General features: G+C 43.0%; 1 protein-coding gene across 1 annotated transcript; it reads right to left on the bottom strand.

The window, feature by feature from the left end:
• Nucleotides 1–3,326: 3,326 nt before the first annotated feature.
• On the bottom strand, nucleotides 3,327–10,687 carry LOC126384214 (zinc finger protein 84-like). Its single transcript, XM_050035178.1, has 2 exons — nucleotides 9,709–10,687; nucleotides 3,327–8,304 (listed from the first exon to the last, which is right to left on the bottom strand). Exons 1-2 carry the CDS (start codon nucleotides 10,685–10,687, stop codon nucleotides 5,741–5,743), a joined length of 3,543 nt encoding a protein of 1,180 aa, XP_049891135.1. The 3' UTR covers nucleotides 3,327–5,740.
• Nucleotides 10,688–20,607: the final 9,920 nt, after the last annotated feature.

Below are 20,607 nucleotides of genomic sequence, written 5' to 3'. Positions count from 1 at the left end.
TATATATCAGGCAGGAGCCAAAAGCTTTTCCATGGTATAGTCGTGTTGCAACATCTGTCTGGAACATAGCTCTTGTTGTCTGTTGTTATTGACCGCGTGGCTGGATAGACTAAGTTTCCCTACGGGTGTGTCTGTTGGAGATAAACAGGTTCATTTGTGAACCATCAAGCCGTTTTTGATTTCTGAAAAGCACACACACACACACACACACACATACATTATTATACGTTATTTGATTCCACCAATTACATTAAATATGGCAGGCAGTCAAATACAAAAGGGTCAAGAAGACAATACTGGTCACTCATGGAAATACATAGCATCTTCTCCTCCATACAGCCAAGCTGCCTATAACAGCAGAAACAGAGCAAAATTTAGCAAGCTTTGTTGCTCTGCACATAGATATGCCAGCAATGTTCAAGCCACTAGTGGTATATTTATACACATGGCAAAGGCTTCCAAATATGAGTACGGAGAATTTGCATTTGTAACCAAGACTTGTTATGATTTGGAGTAATGGTTGACAGTTTGAATATTTGTCGTGGAAAGCCTGGTCCATGTACAGGTCAAACACACAGCCTACTTCCAAAATCAGGACCTCCATGTGACGGCTATCAACAAAAACAATGTCAGGTGTATTGGAGATGTTGGCAAAGGTGTCATAATCCAGGTCAAACCAACCTGGCAACACTCAAGTTTTTATACCTTGCAGCGCTTGATGGTAAAGCTTTTTGCACAGCCTCAGATATTAGATCAACAATGCGGTCATGACGAGCAATATACAGAGCTTTGTAAGCATGACACCCATTTAGAACATGTGCAGATGATTCAAGTTGTTCAGAATCATGGTTTAAACAAAATGGTTCATGCATACTTGGGTACCAGGTTGACAGATTATACTTAGTTGGCAGTACCTGCAATCTTGCTTTGATGGTAAATTCTAAGACATCCTCACCAATAGCAGCATTTCTGTACATTGAATGTGAGGTAGAATGATCAACAAAATCGAGACAGGTTAACTTTCCTTGCAGTCTTAGTCCACGCCAATGTTCTTTGGCCTCAGTCTGCTTAATACCGAGCAGAGTCTTAGTCCACGCCAATGTTCTTTGGCCTCAGTCTGCTTAATACCGAGCAGGGCCTTTTGTGCAGTGTCACTAAGCAGTTCGATGTTCACCCTCTGCTGGTTAATAGTGGCAACTACAGCCACAGAGGAGTCAGTTATGAGCTCATCAGTGATGGGCATATCAACCTGTCCATTGTTTTGAGACCACTCTAGCTCAACTCCTGTCCGGTTGCAGAGGTCATTGAGGTCAGGCCAATCAGACCAGACCCCAAAGCCTTCGGCCTGTGAGTCCAATTTCCCAGAATCTTTCCTCCTGAAGCCCAGGAAGTTGTTCTGGGTTGCAGTGGCCAGGGGGACTTTTCTCCTGCGAAAATCCAACAAAAGAGAAGCCCTGGCCATTTCTCAGACACACACACACACACACACACACACACACACACACACACACACACACACACACACACACACACACACACCAGAGGGGATGGCCCCAAACACCTCAGCAAACTGTCCAGGAGTTACAGGGATGTTATATTTTCTAAGAAACTCTTCAACAAAAGAGATATGTGCTCATACAGAGTGTCTTTGTTTTTCCAAATTAAGTAGTTATGTGGAGAAAAGTTGTTCTTGTAGATGAGAGACCACGAGAGAAAGGCCTGGCGATGAAAAGCAGACATTTTATCAATGTCATAATTACAAAGAAGAAAAAAGTCAATGCCACCTAGTTTGGACAACATGTGGAGAGGAGTAAGACTCAGACTTAAGTTGGGTTTTGGAAAAGTCGTTTTAACCAATTAATCTTAAATGTATTGTTCAAAGAAAGTTAAGACGACCAGAGTTCATGATAACAGTCTTCTTTAAGTAACGGGTCCTGTTTTCCTACACAAAGTCAAAGAGCATTTTGTCGATCGCTTTTAGGGTCTTATCACTGAGGGTTAGGGTGTGAACCAATCTGTGTCCCTACTCCCCTAATAATAATAACGATAATAAAAATTTAAAAAAAATTAACAATAATAATGATAACAATAATAATGATAATAATAATAATAATAATAATAATAATAATGACAATAATAACAGGGCTGTACAGTGCAACATATGTTGCACATGTGATGGAAAAAATGTTTGTGCGCTGAATGTCATAAAATCTGACACGACATGAGCGATGGATCGTTATCTTACAAAAAAAAAATTGCTAGTCTACATGGTAGTTGTAGTCTACTGTGATAATGACCATTTGTAGTATCCTGTATATCCAACTACAATTCCCACAATTCCTGTGCGCTTACTTGTAGCCTCTCCCATCATCACTTTACTTCAGCAAGGTGAAAATGAAGAGGTGTTTTCATCATTTATGTTGATATTTTTATTTATTAATAATAATAATTATTATTATTATTATTATTATTGTTCAAACATTGTTTGAATAAAATCTGTTTGAACTTTTAGAGACACAGAAACTGTTGGACCTGATTTGATCTCTTCACACTGATTATTGCAGCAGACTTTATTCCTGTCTCAATCTAAAAACCGACCAACGACTTCAGACCAATCAGAACTCAGCTGCTCGCCTTTTAACCAGAACCAAGATGTCCGACCACGTCACAGCAGTTTCAGCCTTGTTACATCGACTTCCTGTTTGTTTTAGGATAAACTTTAAAATCTTATTCATTAAATTTCAGGCTCTTTGTGGCTCCAGATCACATCACAGACCTGTTAGCCCCATATGAACCTCTAAATAGTCTGAGATCCTCAGGCAGAGGTCGTCTGTCTGTCCAGAGTCCAGACTGAAGACCAAAGGGGGGCAGAGGCTTAGAATCAGGCCTTGAGGCTCTGAACGACCTGCAGAGGATTTAAATCTGTCTGAGTCTCTGCTAAAAACACTTAGTTTGATTGTTCAGTGCTGCGGTTTACACGTCTGAACTTTTCTACAGCCGTGTTAGTAACATGTGGCGTGTAGGACCTTCCCTTCAATCGCTTTGATAAACTCTAAAGTCAGGAAAATATTATTTTGAGGGTTGTAAATTAATTCTTCCTCCCAAAGGACCCAAATATGAGCACATCTATATTCAGGAGCAAAACTCACTCTCGTACAGGAGCCTTTACATCATTTATGTATTTTATCTTAAAGTGAAAGATATTATTGTCGACAACCCACTCAGTGAGTTCTAAGAGAAAACCAGCAGGGGGCGTGATCTTCACATTTTAACTGAATGACTGAAAAATGTTTTGGTCATAAAGAGACAACGTACAGAAATGACAAAGAAAGTGTCGTTTATTTCATGTTTACAACTAAACAAATTGAACAAAATTGAACTTTCATAATTGTAAACAGTATGTGCTCAGTAACCTTCCTAACGTACCTGTTATTACAAAATCGTTCCCCTACAGAGCCGGAGGGACGCCGTTATAGACGTGCACATGTGCAAGTACTAGGGCTGTAACGGTACGTGTATTTGTGTCCCCCTGTGAGACTTTCGGTTCAGCACGACCCTGTACCGAATTATTGGGCGCAGGATATTATTTTATTTTGTTTTGTTTTATTTTAATTCAGTTTTTGTGAGCCGAACCATTTAAAATATCTAGTTCCCCGATGGACATAATTGAGTGACGGACGAGTCCAACCGTAAATCTCCACCTTCACTTTGTGCAGCGCATTCTCGCATTTGGATAACGTGGCAAGTGAGCCTGACGAACTTGAAGACCCACCCGCAATCCTTAAGTCCTCCGTTTGGGAACACTTTGGTTTCAGGGTAAAATACGAAGATGGAAATAAACAAGTGGGCAAGACAAAAGCAGTGTGCCGACACTGCAGAACAGCGGTCGGGTATGTACTTGGAAACACGTCTAACATGCTAACGCATCTAAAGCGACACCACCCTAGTTTGAACATCTAGAAAGAGCAATTTGGTGCCAACTATGATATCGCCGTCGTTTAAAAAGAGCGAGCGTTTCCCTGACCATTCTGATCGCGCTAAAGAAATAACCAACGCCAGTGGAGTTTTCATAGCAGCCGATCTACGACCGTGCTCCATCGTTGAAAACAGAAGATTCAAACACATGATGAAGGTGATTGAGCCGCAGTTTAAAATGCCTTCTCGTCCCTACATGAGTGAAGTCATCATACCACATCTGTATAAACAAGTTAAAGCCACTGTTGTTCATTCAAAAATGTGTAAAATAAAAAGCAAGATTTTATTTTTTAAATTTTACATATTTCTATTTTCATTCAAACAATGTGAAAAAGCAGGATTTTATATATATTTGTTTCATTCAAAAATTGTGTAAAAAGAGTTAACTGCTATGGTGGTATGTTTTAATAAGGTTACCAATAAGTAAAAGATATTTAATAGTTGTCTATTTTTGTCATTACTGTACCGAAAAAAACCGAACCGTGACTTGTGTACCGTTACAGCCCTAGCAAGTACCAGACTTTCAGTTGTATGTTGTACAGACAGAGATTGTTAAAGACATATTTTAGATCGCTGTTGTGAAAATAACGTTAGTCTTGTGTTCGCAGTTCCTTGTTTAAAGCAGAAATAGAAACTTTTTTACTACCTAGCGCATTAGCTCGTTAGCTAACGCTGTCTCCTGATCAGCTCCTTAATCCTGGATCAATAGAGAATATAGGAACATTTTAGGAGGAGCACTGAGAGGAAACGTGTTCTGTGTTGAGATGATCAGACACACGATGGATCATACATGTTGGTTTCTGGCTGCAGCAAGTTTACACAAGTTTAAGATGTTGATTAAAAACGTCTCTGCCTGTTGATACTTTGACTCCGATTAGTGCTGAAATGATCCTGAGGACAGGGACATGAAACCCCCGGGGACAGATAAGACAAGTGTCCTGACTCTAAGTCAGACCCCGCTGACCCAGGCTGTGATCTGCTTCTCCGCTACAAGAACCAGAGGGAGGGCGGGACATCAGTGGGCAGAGACTGTCGGCTTTCTTCCAGCGTCCAGACACCCCTGGATGTGGAGACGTGGACTTTGGAGTTGTCCCTCTGGATAATCATTTACCCTCAACAGAGTATTAACAGACTGCAACGTTTTTAATCAACATTTTGAAGTGGAAATTATGACTTTTCAGCTAACTTAGCTAGCGTGCTAACTTAGCTAGCATGCTAACTGTGCTCACTAAAACTGCAGCCAGAAACAAACAATTATGGTTCACTGTCCATTAACTGTCCAATTATTTAAACAAAGAACACGCCTTCCTGCGGTGGTCCTTCTACAATGAGCCGCGGTTGAAGTTACTGTATTCTGTTAAGATCGGGGAGTTGATACGTAGACGCTAGCTAGCGTTAGTGTAGCTAGTTGGTTGAAATGTTGACTCCTCCCACTGACTGTGAAGTGATTGGCTGAATTAGAAATTGACAGGGGATTGTGAGCCTCTGATCGGCCACATTAAAAATGATTGACAGTTGACCCGCCCTCTCTAGCATGCCCACGCACATGTCTAAAACAGCATCTCTCCGGCTGTGCCACGTGATGTTTGTCAGCTCTCTCCCTCGTTTTTCAACATGAAAAAAGAAACACCTACAAATTTGTGAGTCGCACACCAGTGAATCATTGTAAAAGCTCACACTGACTCAAAAAGGTCATAGTTTGGAGCTCTGGATGAATCTGTTCCTGCTCCACACAGCGCCTGAAGTTAATGTTTTCTTCACTTGATTATTGTTCTAAAGGCTTTAAACCAGATGGACGTTCTCTGGTCTCTTTCCAAAAATCACTGTCAACACTATCATCAGTATCAGGCTGTAAATTTGGATCTGGATCTGAGTCCCTGGCTGGTTTTGGTCCTCCACAGTCGTCTCCATCAGCGTCAGACAGATGACCGACACACTGATGGTGTTTAAAGCTAGTGTACCAGGTGAACCGTCGGTCGCACACGCTGCAGCCGAACGGTTTCTCTCCCGTGTGGACTCTTGTGTGATGAGCCAAGTTGTCCTTCCGAGGGAATCTTTTCCCACACTCGGAGCAACTGAATGGTTTCTCTCCCGTGTGAGTTCTCATGTGTCTTTTCAGGTGTCCACTACCGATGAAGCCGCTGCCGCAGACTGAGCAATGTAATGGTTTCTCACCTGAGTGGATTTTGAGATGTGCTTGTAAATGTTTGCTCCCTGGAAATGATTTCCCACAGACAGAGCAGCTGAATGGTTTCTCTGAATCTGAAGGAGGTTCTCTGGTCTCTGTCCAATCGTTGCTGTCGTCAGTCTCAGCTTCAGAAGAGTCTCCATCAGTGTCTGGCTGTAAATCTGGATCTGAGTTCCCAGCTGGTCCTGGTTCTCCACAGCCCTCTCTGGCGGCGTCAGACCGGCGGCCGACACACTTGTGGTCTTTCAGCTGATAGTACCAGGTGAACTTTTTGTTGCAGACTCTGCAGCCAAAGATTTTGTGGACCTCCAAATGTTTGGTCAGAGTCCGTCTCCAGGCGAACTCCTGACCGCACATCGGGCACCTAAACTGGGTCTGTCCCGTGTGGACCCTCATGTGCTGGATTAAAACCTCGCTGTCGATGAAGCTGGCATTACACACTGAGCAGTGGAACGGTGTCTCTCCTGTGTTACTCATCAGATGAGAATCTAACTTCTTATCTCTAACTGACCAACCAAACAGTTTCTCCCCCGTGTGACAAGCCATGTGGGATCGTAAACGTTCACACTTCACAAAGGTTTTACCACACACTACGCAACCGAATGGTTTCTCCCCTGCGTATGACTTCCTGTGCGTCTGCAGAGTGTGGCTGTCTTCAAATCTGTGACGTGGTTTCTCCTCAGTCTCAGAGACATCCTCTGTTTTCACCAAGGGAGGCTGCTGACGAATATCTTGGTCAACAACGCTGGGTTCAGTTTTGGTCTTGACATCAGAGACTCTTTTATTACTCAGATACGTGAAACCTGACGAATGCTGCCTGGTCTCTCTCCAAAACTCACTGTCATCAGTCTCAGGTCCAAACAAATCTCCTGGTTGTAAATCTGGACCTGAATGCGAGTTCCTAGCTGGTTCTGGTCCTCCACAGACCTCTCTTTCAGCTAATGTCTCTATCTTTAGAGTCGAGCTGTCAACTGGAGGCTCCGCCCCTCTGTTCTCCTCAATCTGATGAAAACGTGAGAACCGACGACCACGGTACTGATGGTTTCTGAGCCAAGTGATCGTTTGTGGTTTCTCTCCTGTATGAGTTCTCATGTGTCGGTCCAGACCCCCCTTGAAACCAAATCTTTTCCCACACTCAGAGCAGCTAAACGGTTTCTCTCCTGTGTGAGATCTGGCATGTATTTTCAGATGCGTCTTGCGGCCAAATCTTTTACCGCACTCAGAGCAGGAGAACGGTTTTTCTCCCGTGTGGAACTTCATGTGTCTCGTCAGGTTTCCCTTGATGCCAAATCTTTTCCCGCACTCAAAGCAGCCGAACTGTTTCTCCCCTGTGTGAGTCACCATGTGTTTCTGTAAGTTCCCGCTCTCCGTAAAAGATTTCCCACAAATGGAGCAGCTGAACCGTTTCTCTCCCGTGTGAGTTGTCACATGTCTTTTCAGACTTCCCTTGGTGCTAAATCGTCTCCCGCATCCGGAGCAACTGAATGGTTTTTCTCCTGTGTGGATTTTCATGTGCGTTTGTAAACTTTCGTTCTCTGTGAAAGATTTCATGCAGGTGGAGCAACTGTATGGTTTCTCTCCTGTGTGGGTTCTCATGTGTCTCTTCAGATGTGCCTTGATGCGAAATCTTTTCCCACACTCGGAGCAGCTGAACGGTTTTTCTCCCGTATGGATTCTCACGTGTTCCTTCAGGATCCTTTTGAGGCCAAATTTTTTACCACACTCAGAGCAACTGAAAGGTTTCTCTCCATCTCTGACAGACACATCATCATTTTTCAAAGAGTTTAAACCTAACGGAGGTTCTCTGGTCTCCGTCCAATCATCGCTGTCATCAGTCTCAGCTTCAGATGAGTCTTCAGCCACTGGTCCTGGTCCTGGTGGTCCTGATCCTCCACAGTGGTGTCCCTCAGACTGAGGTGTCTCTTCATCATCTTCACTCTTCACAGGGACAGGAGTGTATGGGAACTTGGTGATATCAGCCTCCTCCAGCCCTTGAAGCTGCTCTCCCTCCTGACTGCTCCACAGTTCCTCCTCTTCCTCTTTAATGTGTGGGGGCTCTGGGTCCTCCTGGTCCACACTGGAGCTCCACTCCTGCTGCTCCTCTTTAACAGCGATCACTGTTTGGACATCTGGAGTTGAAGCTGAAACACACACAGACAGTTGTTAGTGTATATTCGGACATTTCAACTCCATTATCGAACATAAATTACCAAACATTTTAAGGTTCCTCAAATTAGCGATAAGCTACAGCTCCTTTTTTGCAGATTCGCATAGTTTGTGAAATGCTCTTAGTCTGGCCCCTCCCCTATGACCTGACCAGGAGCTACAGTCCCTGACAGCAAAGCTCCCTGGGACACAAGTGTAGCACCACATTAAGGCGGCGAATCTTAAAAGTAAAAGTCCTGCAATCAAAATCTGACTCAATCTAATCAGCCTCATGGGCATGAGGAAACACATATTCAATTATGGACGTCACTCTTCGTTCAGCGTATGCAGCACTCGTCACCACAGGGTGAGAGTTTACTTGTAGTGGTGGGTGGAGTGGTGTGTAACATCACGGCATGTGGTTCAGTCATAAAGCAGTCAAATGAAGCTTGATGAATATTTTATTGTTATTGCACACAAATATTAAAAAGATCAAGTCAACATTAATAACTATTAAGAAATAATTACACATTTACATTTTTCAAAAAATATCAATAGACTTTAACTCCTCTTAACTTCTTTAACTGCTTTATAGCTGGCCCTTGGCATCTGTAATAAAATGGAGAGTCTCGTACTGGTGCTTAAATCTTTATTTCTCCATATGCACCGTGAAAACTATAAGTTGAAATACAAAAAAAGGTTCATTTACACGCTCATGAATTACAAGGCAAATTTACAAACATTTCACACACAAAAATACATTTATAAACAAAGCTAATATTATGATTAAAACACCGAATAAACACCCCAAATTGAACAAATACACCAAGCAAAACGTACCTCATTCCACTACCAAGGGGGCTAATTGTTTGAGGAACGCCGAGATATCGTCTGTTGGGGCCGTCTACTTCTCTACCAATAAACAAAACAACAGCGGTACATAGAAGGCCTCCAACAGCGGTGATAGTTGCCACAATGGAAATAAAACTCAACACATGGGGTAACCTTACTCTATATTAACCAGGAAATCAGGAATCAGCGGCGGGGAACCGGAGCAGCACAGACGCCACGCCAAACCGAAGCAAACAAAGTGTGTGCAGTGCAGGCGATGAGGAAGCGGCACACAGGTGGAAACTATACAACTTGATTACTTCCTCACCTTCCCACACTTACAGTTTCTACTTCAACAATACAGGACTGCCACCTAGTGGCCGGTCCAAATAATTCACTGTCATTCACACTCCCACCAATCATGTCATGATGAATTTATAACCACATGAATCATACATGAATTTTAAAATAAGTGCCTGATTAGAAGGGCCTATAATGTTTTTGACAACACTGAATTGATTCACACGTTAACAGTTTGGCATAAAAACATTACACCGCAATTCAGTCACTCTCAAGAAGGAGAACCAACTTCTGAATGGGCCTTTCGAGGATGGTAGGTTTGGGAGGGCCATCTGATTTTGCTGGTGGTTTCCGATCTGCAACTTGTACCTTGACCTTACGAACTAGTCCATCACTTCCTTGTATGGTTTTGACCACTCGTCCCAGCTGCCACTGGTTTCTTGGAAGAGTATCATCCTTGATAATAACAATGTCATCAACTTTAAGGTTGCGCCGAGGCAAGTGCCACTTCTGCCGTTTAGAAATGTTCAAGAGGTATTCCCTCTTCCAACGGCTCCAGAACTGTTCAATCAAATACTGCACTTGTCGCCACCGTTTTGTTGCATACATATCTTCCTTTACGAATTTCCCAGGAGGTGGGGAGGCGATTTTGGTTTTCATCAGAATAAGATGGTTGGGCGTCAAAGGCTCTAGTGATTTTGGATCGTTAATTCCATCTATATTCAACGGACGGCTGTTAACGATGGCCATAGCTTCATAGAACAGAGTTCGCAGTGAGGCATCATCAAATCTACCTGGACAGAGAGAGAGTGTGGCATTTAACACATTTCGCACAGTCCGGATTTGGCGCTCCCAGACGCCACCGGCATGACTTGCTGCAGGGGCACTGAAGATGAACTCGCATTGCTTATCAGCGAGGTAAACTTCCAGTTGGCTGGGGTCACACTGCTTTAGTGCTTCTCTGAGCTCATTTCTGGCTCCCACAAAGTTTGTGCCCTGATCACAGCGGAGTTGGCGCACAGCTCCTCTGAGGCTAATGAAGCACCTTGAAGCATTGATAAACGTGTCTGGCGACAGATCTTCGAGCATTTCGATACGAACAGCTCGAGAAGAGAAGCAAGTTAGGATCAGTCCATACCTCTTGTATTCCTTGCGTGCCCTCTTGATGAAGAATGGGCCAAACACATCCATACCACAGTATGTGAACGGAGCCGAGACTTCAAAGCGTTCCCTTGGGAGCTCAGCCATTCGTTGCTCCTCTGCTGGACGTCAGAGCCTCCTGCATCTCACACAGTTGTATATCAGCTTGGCGACTGATTTGCTCCCACCAATGACCCAAAACCCGTTGGCTCTGAGCTCCATTTGAGTTTGACTTCGGCCTTGATGATAAATTCTGTTACGGTAATAAGACAGAATGAGCTTGGTAATGTGAGAGTTTTTTGGAAGGATAACTGGATGTTTTAGTTCTTGGCTAAGAGATGACTGCTTTAACCTCCCACCAATCCGAAGGATTCCCTTGTCTACAACAGCATCGAGGCGAAAAAGAGGACTAGAACTAGGAAGGCTGCCTCCTCTTTCCAGCGTTTTCATCTTTTGAGCAAAGGCTTGCTGCTGGGCAAGTTTAATAACTACTTCAGCTGCTCTGCCTCGTTCATCTATAATCACATAATCGCTGTTCTTGCTTAGATGCCAGCCTCTTGATTCTTGCAACAACCTTGAGAAGCCTTGTCCAGGAAGAAAATCGACTCAAACTGCTGAGCATGTCCATACAATTACTGGTGGTGGTTGTATTTACTCGAACTGCTCTGACCTCAGGGTCACCAACCAGCAATTCAGCTGAAGGGGTGAGTCTTGGTTTCACTTCTTGCTCCCACAAAAACTTGGGTCCTGACATCCAGCTAGTTGAGGAGATGTCAGAGGCATCAAGCCCTCTAGAGGCATAGTCCGCTGGATTTTCTGATGTATCAACATAATGCCACCGACTGGGATCCGTTTTTTCCTTTATCACTTGGAGGCGATTTGCAACAAAAACATGAAACCTTCTTGCATCGTTATTGATATATGCCAATACGACTTCAGAGTCTGTCCAAAAGAACTCCTCATCAATTTTCATTTCCAATTCATTTTTCAACATGACACTTGTTCTGGTGGCGACCACAGCGGCAGAAAGTTCTAATCTTGGAATGCTCATGATTCTTGTAGGTGCTACTCTCGCCTTGCCCATCACAAGGCTGCAGTGGACTTCATTTCTGTTAATGTACCTTATATAGGAACATGCACCATAGCCAACATTACCGGCATCCGAAAAGTGATGTAGTTCTGTCCTCAAAATGTTGCTGAAGTCATGTGGGTGATAGCATCTTGGAATTGTAACTGCTCTCAATTTCTGGGGACCACTCTTCCACTCCTCCCACCGTGTATATAAGTCCTTAGGAAGGGGCTCATCCCATCCAATACCCATACGACACAGTTCCTGTAAAATGCACTTTCCACGCAAGGTGAATGGAGAGAAAAATCCAAGCGGATCATACAGAGAAGCGATAACTGAGAGAATACCACGGCGAGTGGAAGGCTGGTCCTTAAAGTTGACGTTGAAACTGAAGGTGTCATGTTCTACTGACCACTGAATCCCAAGAGCACATCCAACAGATGTCGCATCCAGGCTGAGATCAAGGGATTTAGCAGTTGTCACCCTCTCTGTGGGGTCAACACTGTTGAGGACTTCTTGCTTGTTTGAATTGAACTTGTGCAGATGTAGACCTCCCCTTTTGCACAACCTTTGTGCTTCAACAATCAAGTCCTTAGCTTCTTTGATTGAAGGGACGCTGGTTAGGCCGTCGTCTACATAAAAGTTCTTTTCAACAAAGGCTGATGCTAAGGGATGATCAAACTTGTATTGTTGAGCCAAGTACTTAAGGCCAAAGTTGGCACAGCCAGGGGATGAGGCAGCGCCAAAAAGGTGAACCGTCATCCAATATTCTTGTGGTTCTGTTTCCAAATCTGCACCATCCCACCAGAGAAACCTCAGATAGTTCCGAACTTTAGGAGAGACAAAAAACTGGTGAAACATCCTTTCAATATGACAGACCACAGCCACACTCTCTTTCCGGAAACGACAAAGAACACCCACAAGGGAGTTAATCAAGTCGGGGCCAGTCAACAGGGTGTCGTTTAGAGAGACTCCACAGAACTTTGCTGAGCAATCAAAAACCACCCTTAGCTTGTCTGGTTTTTGTGGGTGGTATACACCGTGGTGGGGTATGTACCACACAGTCTCTCCCGCAGATGTGGGGGGGGCAAGTTCTGCGTCACCTCTTTTGATGATTTCCTCCATGAATGCCTTATAATGGTCATAATACTGGTTGTTGGCCTTCAATTTCCTCCTTAGATGTTGCAAACGAACAACAGCCAGTTTTTTGTTATTTGGGAGTGAAGGAAGAGTGCTACTCTTGAAGGGGAGGGAAAGCTCGTAATGTCCATCTTCTCTCTGCTTTATGTTATCACTAAGGACTCTTGAAGGGGAGGGAAAGCTCGTAATGTCCATCTTCTCTCTGCTTTATGTTATCACTAAGGAGATGTATAAAATGAACATCGTCTTGTGACACATATTTGTCTTCATAACTCTTCTCATTGAAATCTGACTCAAGGATCTTAAGAACGTCAGTGGCTGATGGTACTGGCACTTCCTTCACTGCGACTCAATGTACGAAGCTCTGGTTTCCCTGTCTGTCAAGATGGGGGTTGGATGATCCAGTTATACTCCACCCAAGCTCAGTTCTCTGTGCAAAAGGTTCATTTTCGCTGCCTCGAATGACCTCCAGAGGTGCTAGCGCTGAGGGACTATCATATCCGATGAGCAGTCCCACTTCGCACTATTGCAGTGGGGATAGTTTGTCGGCCAGGTGTCTCAAGTGTGGCCACTGCAGTGCTGTCTTGTCAGTTGGGATATGAGATCTGTCCACTGGGATAAAATCCCTAGAGTAGGCCTTATGTAGTTGAATGTGGGTTTCAGAGTGGGTTCCTCTAATTTGCAGGCCATGTGCAATCTTGCTAGCTACGATAGTGTTAACTGCAGTCATTGTGCTCAGCTTCAATTACACAGATTGCGCATTCACATTTATTTCATTGAGCAGATCATCCAAAATAAAGGTTGAGTCACTCTGCATGTCAAGTAAGGCATAAGTGAGTATCTCTCTGTGTGGCTCTTCTACTGATGACAAAAACACTGGTACAATATTGGACGTGGAAGAAGAACTTTGAGTCACAGCATGTGACAATACATTGTGGACTTCCTGACTTGCACTGTCTTCAGCGGGAGTAGGATTTTGCTCCAATGCTACCACAGACGAGTTACCCCTCTCTTCATGCAGGCAGGTAGGATGACGCTGTCCACATGTAGTGCATGCGTGTCGCCTTTTGCAGTCCTTTATGACATGTCCTTTCCACAGGCAGCCAAAGCAAAGTTGGTTCTCTCGAATAAATACCCTTTTGTCCTCAATGGTTTTTTCAGCAAAGGTAGGGCATTTAGCCACACCATGTGTATCATCCTCACAGACTAAGCAAGGTGGTTTTGGCTTAAAGTGAGTTCTATGCATCCCTGCAGAGGAATTATTGAATTGGGTGCTCGTATTAAAGGTGTTAGCTCTTTTGGGTAATCTATCAACCACAGGTTTGGGATTCAACAGAAATGGGCAGGCAATGGGATTGCATGCTATACGAGTTTCCTTTTGCATAAAATCTGTAAAATGCAAAAAGCTTGGGTAGTTGTCAGATGCATCCAGCTCATCCACGACAATTCTGCTCCATTGGCGCACAATCCAGTCGGGTAATTTCTTAAGTAATTTATGATTTTCCTCACAGTCATTAAGGATATCTAATCCTTTCACATGGGGCATAGCCTCAGCACAGCCTTTTAAGAAATCTGCAAATTCTCTGAGGGCAAAGGGGTCGCTTCCGCTGATCTTTGGCCATTTCAAAAGTCTGTCTCGAAAAGCCTTTTGAACAATAAATGGATTTCCATATCTCTCCTGCAATAGTGCCCAAGCACTATAATGGGCATCTTCAGAATTCCTATAAAAGAATCCCTCCACGGCTTTGCATGCCTCTCCTGCAAGATAGTATTTAAGATAGAGCATCTTCCCACAAGCTGGGAGGGGCTTCTGATCAATGAGGGCCATGAAAGAAATTTTCCAGTCAATAAATTTGAAAGGGTCACCAGAAAATGTTGGCAGTTCGGGGAGAGGCAGATGGTTTACACTTAAAGAGCTTGCAATGGCTTGAGCTAGGTTGACTGTGTCTTGTTTTGATGTTTCAGGAAGTGTCTGATGAGGCTGGAATGGCACGGCCCTTGGGTTTAGTGAATCTCTGGATTCCATTCTTTGATGTACAGACAGAATCTCAACAAGATCACTCTCTTCTCCATGATTCCTTACCCCATCTTCAAAATTCTTATAAGCCCTCACCCGGGCTGCTGCTACTTCAACCTCCTTTTCTGCCTCTTGCTGTTTCAACCTTGACTTCTCCTCTTCCCGCTTCAGGTGCATTTCAGCTTCCTTCTGCTTCATTTCAGTCAACATTTTTGTTTCTTTTAGTTTCCATTCATTCTCCAGTTTACACATTTTTGCTTGTTGAGCTTGGATTTTCCGCATTGCTTTTGCTTGTTCCAGTTTTACTACAAGTTCTACTTCAGCATCAGCCCGTTTACTAGAGACCGTCGAGTGGGAGGAAGAGTGAGTTGAGGATGTCTCAGAAATTACTGTCTCTGTGTTAGTGCATCCAAAGATAGACCCGTAATCCTTTTCATTCAGCATCATCCTGACCCGCTCCTTCTCCAGTTCATCATTAAAGGCCTCTTCTATAGTCCCTTTTCTTTTGACCACAAATTCATAGATCTCAGCTGTGAGGGAGACACAGGCATCCATTTTCTTAGTGATTTCAGGAGTGGAGGTGCAGTTGCGTCTAATGGGCTCATAGAGTTGGCACACTGCGTCATGTTTAACCTTTAATGGGCTCATAGAGTTGGCACACTGCGTCATGTTTAACCTTTATGTTTTGTTGAATGTTGTCGAGGTTGTCCAGTGAACAGAATGCCTTTAGTTTTATCCTGGAATCCCTTGCTATTTGTTTCCAGGAATCATATGCTTTTATAAAGGCTTTCTCATGTTGTTCAGGAATCATATGCTTTTATAAAGGCTTTCTCATGTTGTTTGGCCCTCTCTTCACGCAACTCTCGACCCTTATCAGTTAAAATTCTTTCAGGAGAGCTGGACTTGAATGGTTGGCCGGTGAGATTGTCTATCTCTTGTGATTTAAGTGACATTTTGAATAGTTTGTTTTACTTTAAATATCTGAATTTAGGCCTGTGGGTTATAAATTCACCAAGCAATGCATCAACACATTTGCAAATTATTGACACTAAAAATTAGCATTAAACTGTGACCACAAACATACATGAGCTCTATGAGCATTAAACAGATATATTGCACTTTACCCTTTCAACCCTTTCATTTAAAAAGGACATTGTAAACATATCATTTAATTACGGTTAAAAGTCTTTACCAGGTATTTAAAACTCTTAAACCTTTGATAATTATAGGCTTGTTTCTTGAAATTTATCTCATAGGTGACATTCAGTGCATTGTTCCATTGCTGTTCCTTTATTGTTTCAGTCCAAATCTCTCATTGCATATTTAGCCGACCTTAGAGTGTAGGTACCGTCCATTTACTGGTCTTGTCGGTGTACAAAGGCTGGGTCGGCTGCTGGCATCAGATGACGATAGAAGATGGCTCACACATGGTGGTTGAGTTTTCACTATAGCTGGCCTTTGGCATCCGTAATAAAATGGAGAGTCTCGTACTGGTGCTTAAATCTTTATTTCTCCATATGCACCGTGAAAACTATAAGTTGAAATACAAAAAAGAGTTAATTTACACGCTCATGAATTACAAGGCAAATTTACAAACATTTCACACACAAAAATACATTTATAAACAAAGCTAATATTATGATTAAAACACCGAATAAACACCCCAAATTGAACAAATACACCAAGCAAAACGTACCTCATTCCACTACCAAGGGGGCTAATTGTTTGAGGAACGCCAAGATATCGTCTGTCGGGGCCGTCTACTTCTCTACCAATAAACAAAACAACAGCGGTACATAGAAGGCCTCCAACAGCAGTAATAGTTGCCACAATGGAAATAAAACTCAACACATGGGGTAAACTTACTCTATATTAACCAGGAAATCAGGAATCAGCGGCGGGGAACCGGAGCAGCACAGACGCCACGCCAAACTGAAGCAAACAAAGTGTGTGCAGTGCAGGCGATGAGGAAGCAGCACACAGGTGGAAACTATACAACTTGATTACTTCCTCACCTTCCCGCACTTGCAGTTTCTACTTCAACAATACAGGACTGCCACCTAGTGGCCGGTCCAAATAATTCACTGTCATTCACATGCTTCTTGAGGTCAAAATACACGACAAAGAAAACAAAGTTAAAAACATTTCACATTTTCAAAATGTATTCAAGAGATCAAAATACTTCAGCTGGGTCGCTGGTCCCGAGTTGGTCTCCTGGCATTTTGGCACATGCTCATTTGCACAGTTGGAATTCCCCTTTGGAACATTTTATTTTCTTTGCTTTGGGAAAAACATTTTGTGTGTATGAGTCGTTTCAGAGGCGGGTCCATTTACTGAGATTCTGAGCCCAGCATTTTCCGCTCAGCTGGATTCTGACGTCAGTTCGGACCTAAAAAGAAACAAATTTACATTGAATTCAATCTTACAGCAGAAGAGAACATTTACAGAAAGTAAATGTTCTAAAAAAAACTAGCACTAAAGGGAAATCCAATACTGTTTTGCTATCACAGCTAACATTAGCTAAGGTGCTGAAAAGTTAGCATTTCAGCCAAATCCAATATTTGTTTTGCTACTGAAGCTAACGTTAACTGATGCACTAAAAAGTTAGCGTTACAGTAAAATCCAATATCTCTTACCCTACTTGATGGTGTATTTGATTAGTTTTGAGGGAGAGAGGGGGCCGTACTGTTCACCTCCATTTTGTGCGCTGAGCAGCGGGCAGCTTTGCCCCACCGATCTCAGAACAACAGGCACTGATAATTAAAGGTAATGTACCTACTCATATGACTATAGGGATTATGGCAATAGGCGAATTTGCCAAAATGTCGAACTATCCCTTTCAGTTACTGTAGCTAATGCACTAAAAAGTTATCGTTACAGAGAAATCAGTATTTGTTTTACTATCACAGCCAATGCTAGCTAATGCGCTAGAAAGCTGGAATTACTGGGAGATCTGATATTTGTTTTGCGATTGAAGCTAACGTTAGTTTATGGGCTAAAAAGCTACCATTGCAGAGAAATGCAATATGTGTTTTGCTATCACAGCTAATGTTAGCTAATGCAGTAAAATACTAGCATTATCGGGGAAATCCATTTTTGTTTTGCTATCGAAGCTAATGTCAGATGATGCTCTAGAAAGCTAGCATTAGGGAGGAAATCCAATTTTGTTTTTGCTATTGACGCTATCATTAGCTAATGCGCTAAAATGTAAGCATTACAGAGAAATCCAATATTTGTTATAATATTGCAGCTAATGCTTACTTAGCAACTACACTAAAATAGCATTACGGGGAAAATCCAATTTAGTTCTGCTATCGAAGCTAGTGTTAGCTGATGTGCTGGTAAGCTAGCATTACGGAGGAAATCCATTTTTTACTATCACATTAGCTAACATTAGCTAATGCACTAAAATGTTAGCGTAACAGAAATCAAATATTTATCTTGGTATCGCAGGTAACATTAGCTAATGTAAAAAGTTAGTTTTACAGAGAAATCCTATGTTTGTCTTGCTATTGACGCTAACGTTAGCTAACTTCGTAAAACGTTAGTGTTACAGAGAAATCCAATATTTGTTTTGCTATTGAAGCTAACGTTAGCTAATGTCGTAAAACGTTAGTGTTACAGAGAAATCCATTATTTGTTTTGCTATTGAAGCTAATGTTAGCTAATGTCGTAAAAAGTTAGTGAACAGAGAAATCCAATATTTGTTTTGCAATCAAAGCTAACATTAGCTAATGGGCTAAAAAGCTAGCATTTTGCTTTTATTATTGAGTTAGAAAGAAAGTTACTTACCTCAGAAAAACTCTCCCTTTGGATTAAATCGCTGTCACGCAAGCCTGACACGTGGGAAAATGATTTTATTCAGATATCCTCATCATAGCAAGACGGAGCTAGTTGACCAGTTTAGCGTTATATCTGGGGAATTTATTTCATTTGGAAAACCCGACCGTGTCCTCTCAGGTGGACATACAGTGTTAAATAATCTGCTAGTCTGCTATCTGATGTTTTTAGCTATGACATTTTGTTAGCATTTCAGCCCTTGGTTGTACATTACGGTGTTGTAAATGTTAGCTCTGTGTTAGTTCTGTGCTAGCTCTGTGTTAGCTTTGTGTTAGTTCTGTATCAGCTCTGTGTTAGCTCTGTGTTTGCTTTGTGTTAGCTCTGTGTTTGCTTTGTGTTAGCTCTGTGTTTGCTTTGTGTTAGCTGTGTGTTAGCGCTGTATCAGCTCTGTGTTAGCTCTGTGTTTGCTTTGTGTTAGCTGTGTGTTAGCTCTGTATCAGCTCTGTTAGCTGTCTTAGCTGTGTGTTAGCTTTGTATCAGCTTTGTTAGCTCTGTATCAGCTCTGTGTTAGCTTTGTGTTAGCTCTGTATCAGTTCTGTTAGCTCTGTGTTAGCTCTGTATCAGCTCTCTGTTAGCTCTGTGTTAGCTTTGTGGTAGCTCTGTATCAGCTCTGTTAGCTCTGTGGTAGCTTTGTGGTAGCTCTGTATCAGCTCTGTTAGCTCTGTGTTAGCTTTGTGTTAGGTCTGTATCAGCTCTGTTAGCTCTGTGTTAGCTCTGTGTTAGCTTTGTGTTAGGTCTGTATCAGTTCTGTGTTAGCTCTGTGTTGACTCTGTGTTAGCTCTGTGTTAGCTCTGTTTTAGCTCTGTGTTAGCTCTGTATCAGCTCTGTTAGCTCTCTGATAGCTCTGTGTCAACTCTGTTAGCTGTGTTAGCTCTGTTACCTCTGTCTTAGCTCTATTAGCTGTGTTAGGTCTGTGTTAGCTTTGTGTTAGCTCTGTATCAGTTCTGTTAGCTCTGTGTTAGCTCTGTGTCAGCTCTGTGTTAGCTCTGTGTCAGCTCTGTGTTAGCTCTGTATCAGCTCTGTGTTAGCTCTTTGTTAGCTCTGTGTCAGCTCTGTGTTAGGTCTGTGTTAGCTCTGTGTTAGGTCTGTGTTATGTTTGTGTTAGCTCTGTATCAGCTCTGTGTTAGCTCTGTGTCAGCTCTGTGTTAGCTCTGTGTCAGCTCTGTGTCAGCTCTGTGTTAGGTCTGTTATTTTTGTGTTAGCTCTGTATCAGCTCTGTGTCAGCTCTGTGTTAGCTCTGTGTCAGCTCTGTGTTAGCTCTGTATCAGCTCTGTGTCAGCTCTGTGTTAGCTCTGTGTTAGCTCTGTGTCAGCTCTGTGTTCGCTCTGTATCAGCTCTGTGTTAGCTCTGTGTCAGCTCTGTGTTAGCTCTGTGTTAGGTCTGTGTTAGGTCTGTGTTATTTTTGTGTCAGCTCTGTATCAGCTCTGTGTCAGCTCTGTGTTAGCTCTGTGTTATTTTTGTGTTAGCTCTGTATCAGCTCTGTGTTAGCTCTGTGTTAGCTCTGTATCAGCTCTGTGTCAGCTCTGTGTTAGCTCTGTGTTAGCTCTGCAGTAGGCCCCGCAGTAGGCCCTTCAATGGACCCGCTGCAGTTTGCCTACCAGCCTGGCATTGGGGTGGACGACGCCGTCATCTTCCTCCTGCATAGAGCTCTTTCACACCTGGAGAAGCCTGGAAGCTCTGTCAGAATCATGTTCTTTGGTTTCTCCAGCGCTTTCAACACCATACAGCCTGCACTTCTGAGGGACAAACTGGAGCACATAGGGGTGGCTAATCACCTCACATCCTGGATCCTGGACTACCTCACGGACCGGCCGCAGTATGTCAGGACCCAGGATTGTGTATCAGACTTGGTTGTCTGCAGTACGGGCGCCCTACAGGGGACAGTGCTGGCACCGTTCCTCTTCACCCTCTACACTGCAGACTTGAAGTTGAAGTTTGAAGTTTGAAGTTTATTTCGTTCAT

This window comes from Epinephelus moara, chromosome 22 (genome assembly GCF_006386435.1).
Source record: "Epinephelus moara isolate mb chromosome 22, YSFRI_EMoa_1.0, whole genome shotgun sequence".
NCBI lineage: Eukaryota > Metazoa > Chordata > Actinopteri > Perciformes > Serranidae > Epinephelus > Epinephelus moara.
Note: the sequence above shows the minus strand (reverse complement) of the source record. Positions and strands in the feature narration are given on the sequence as shown.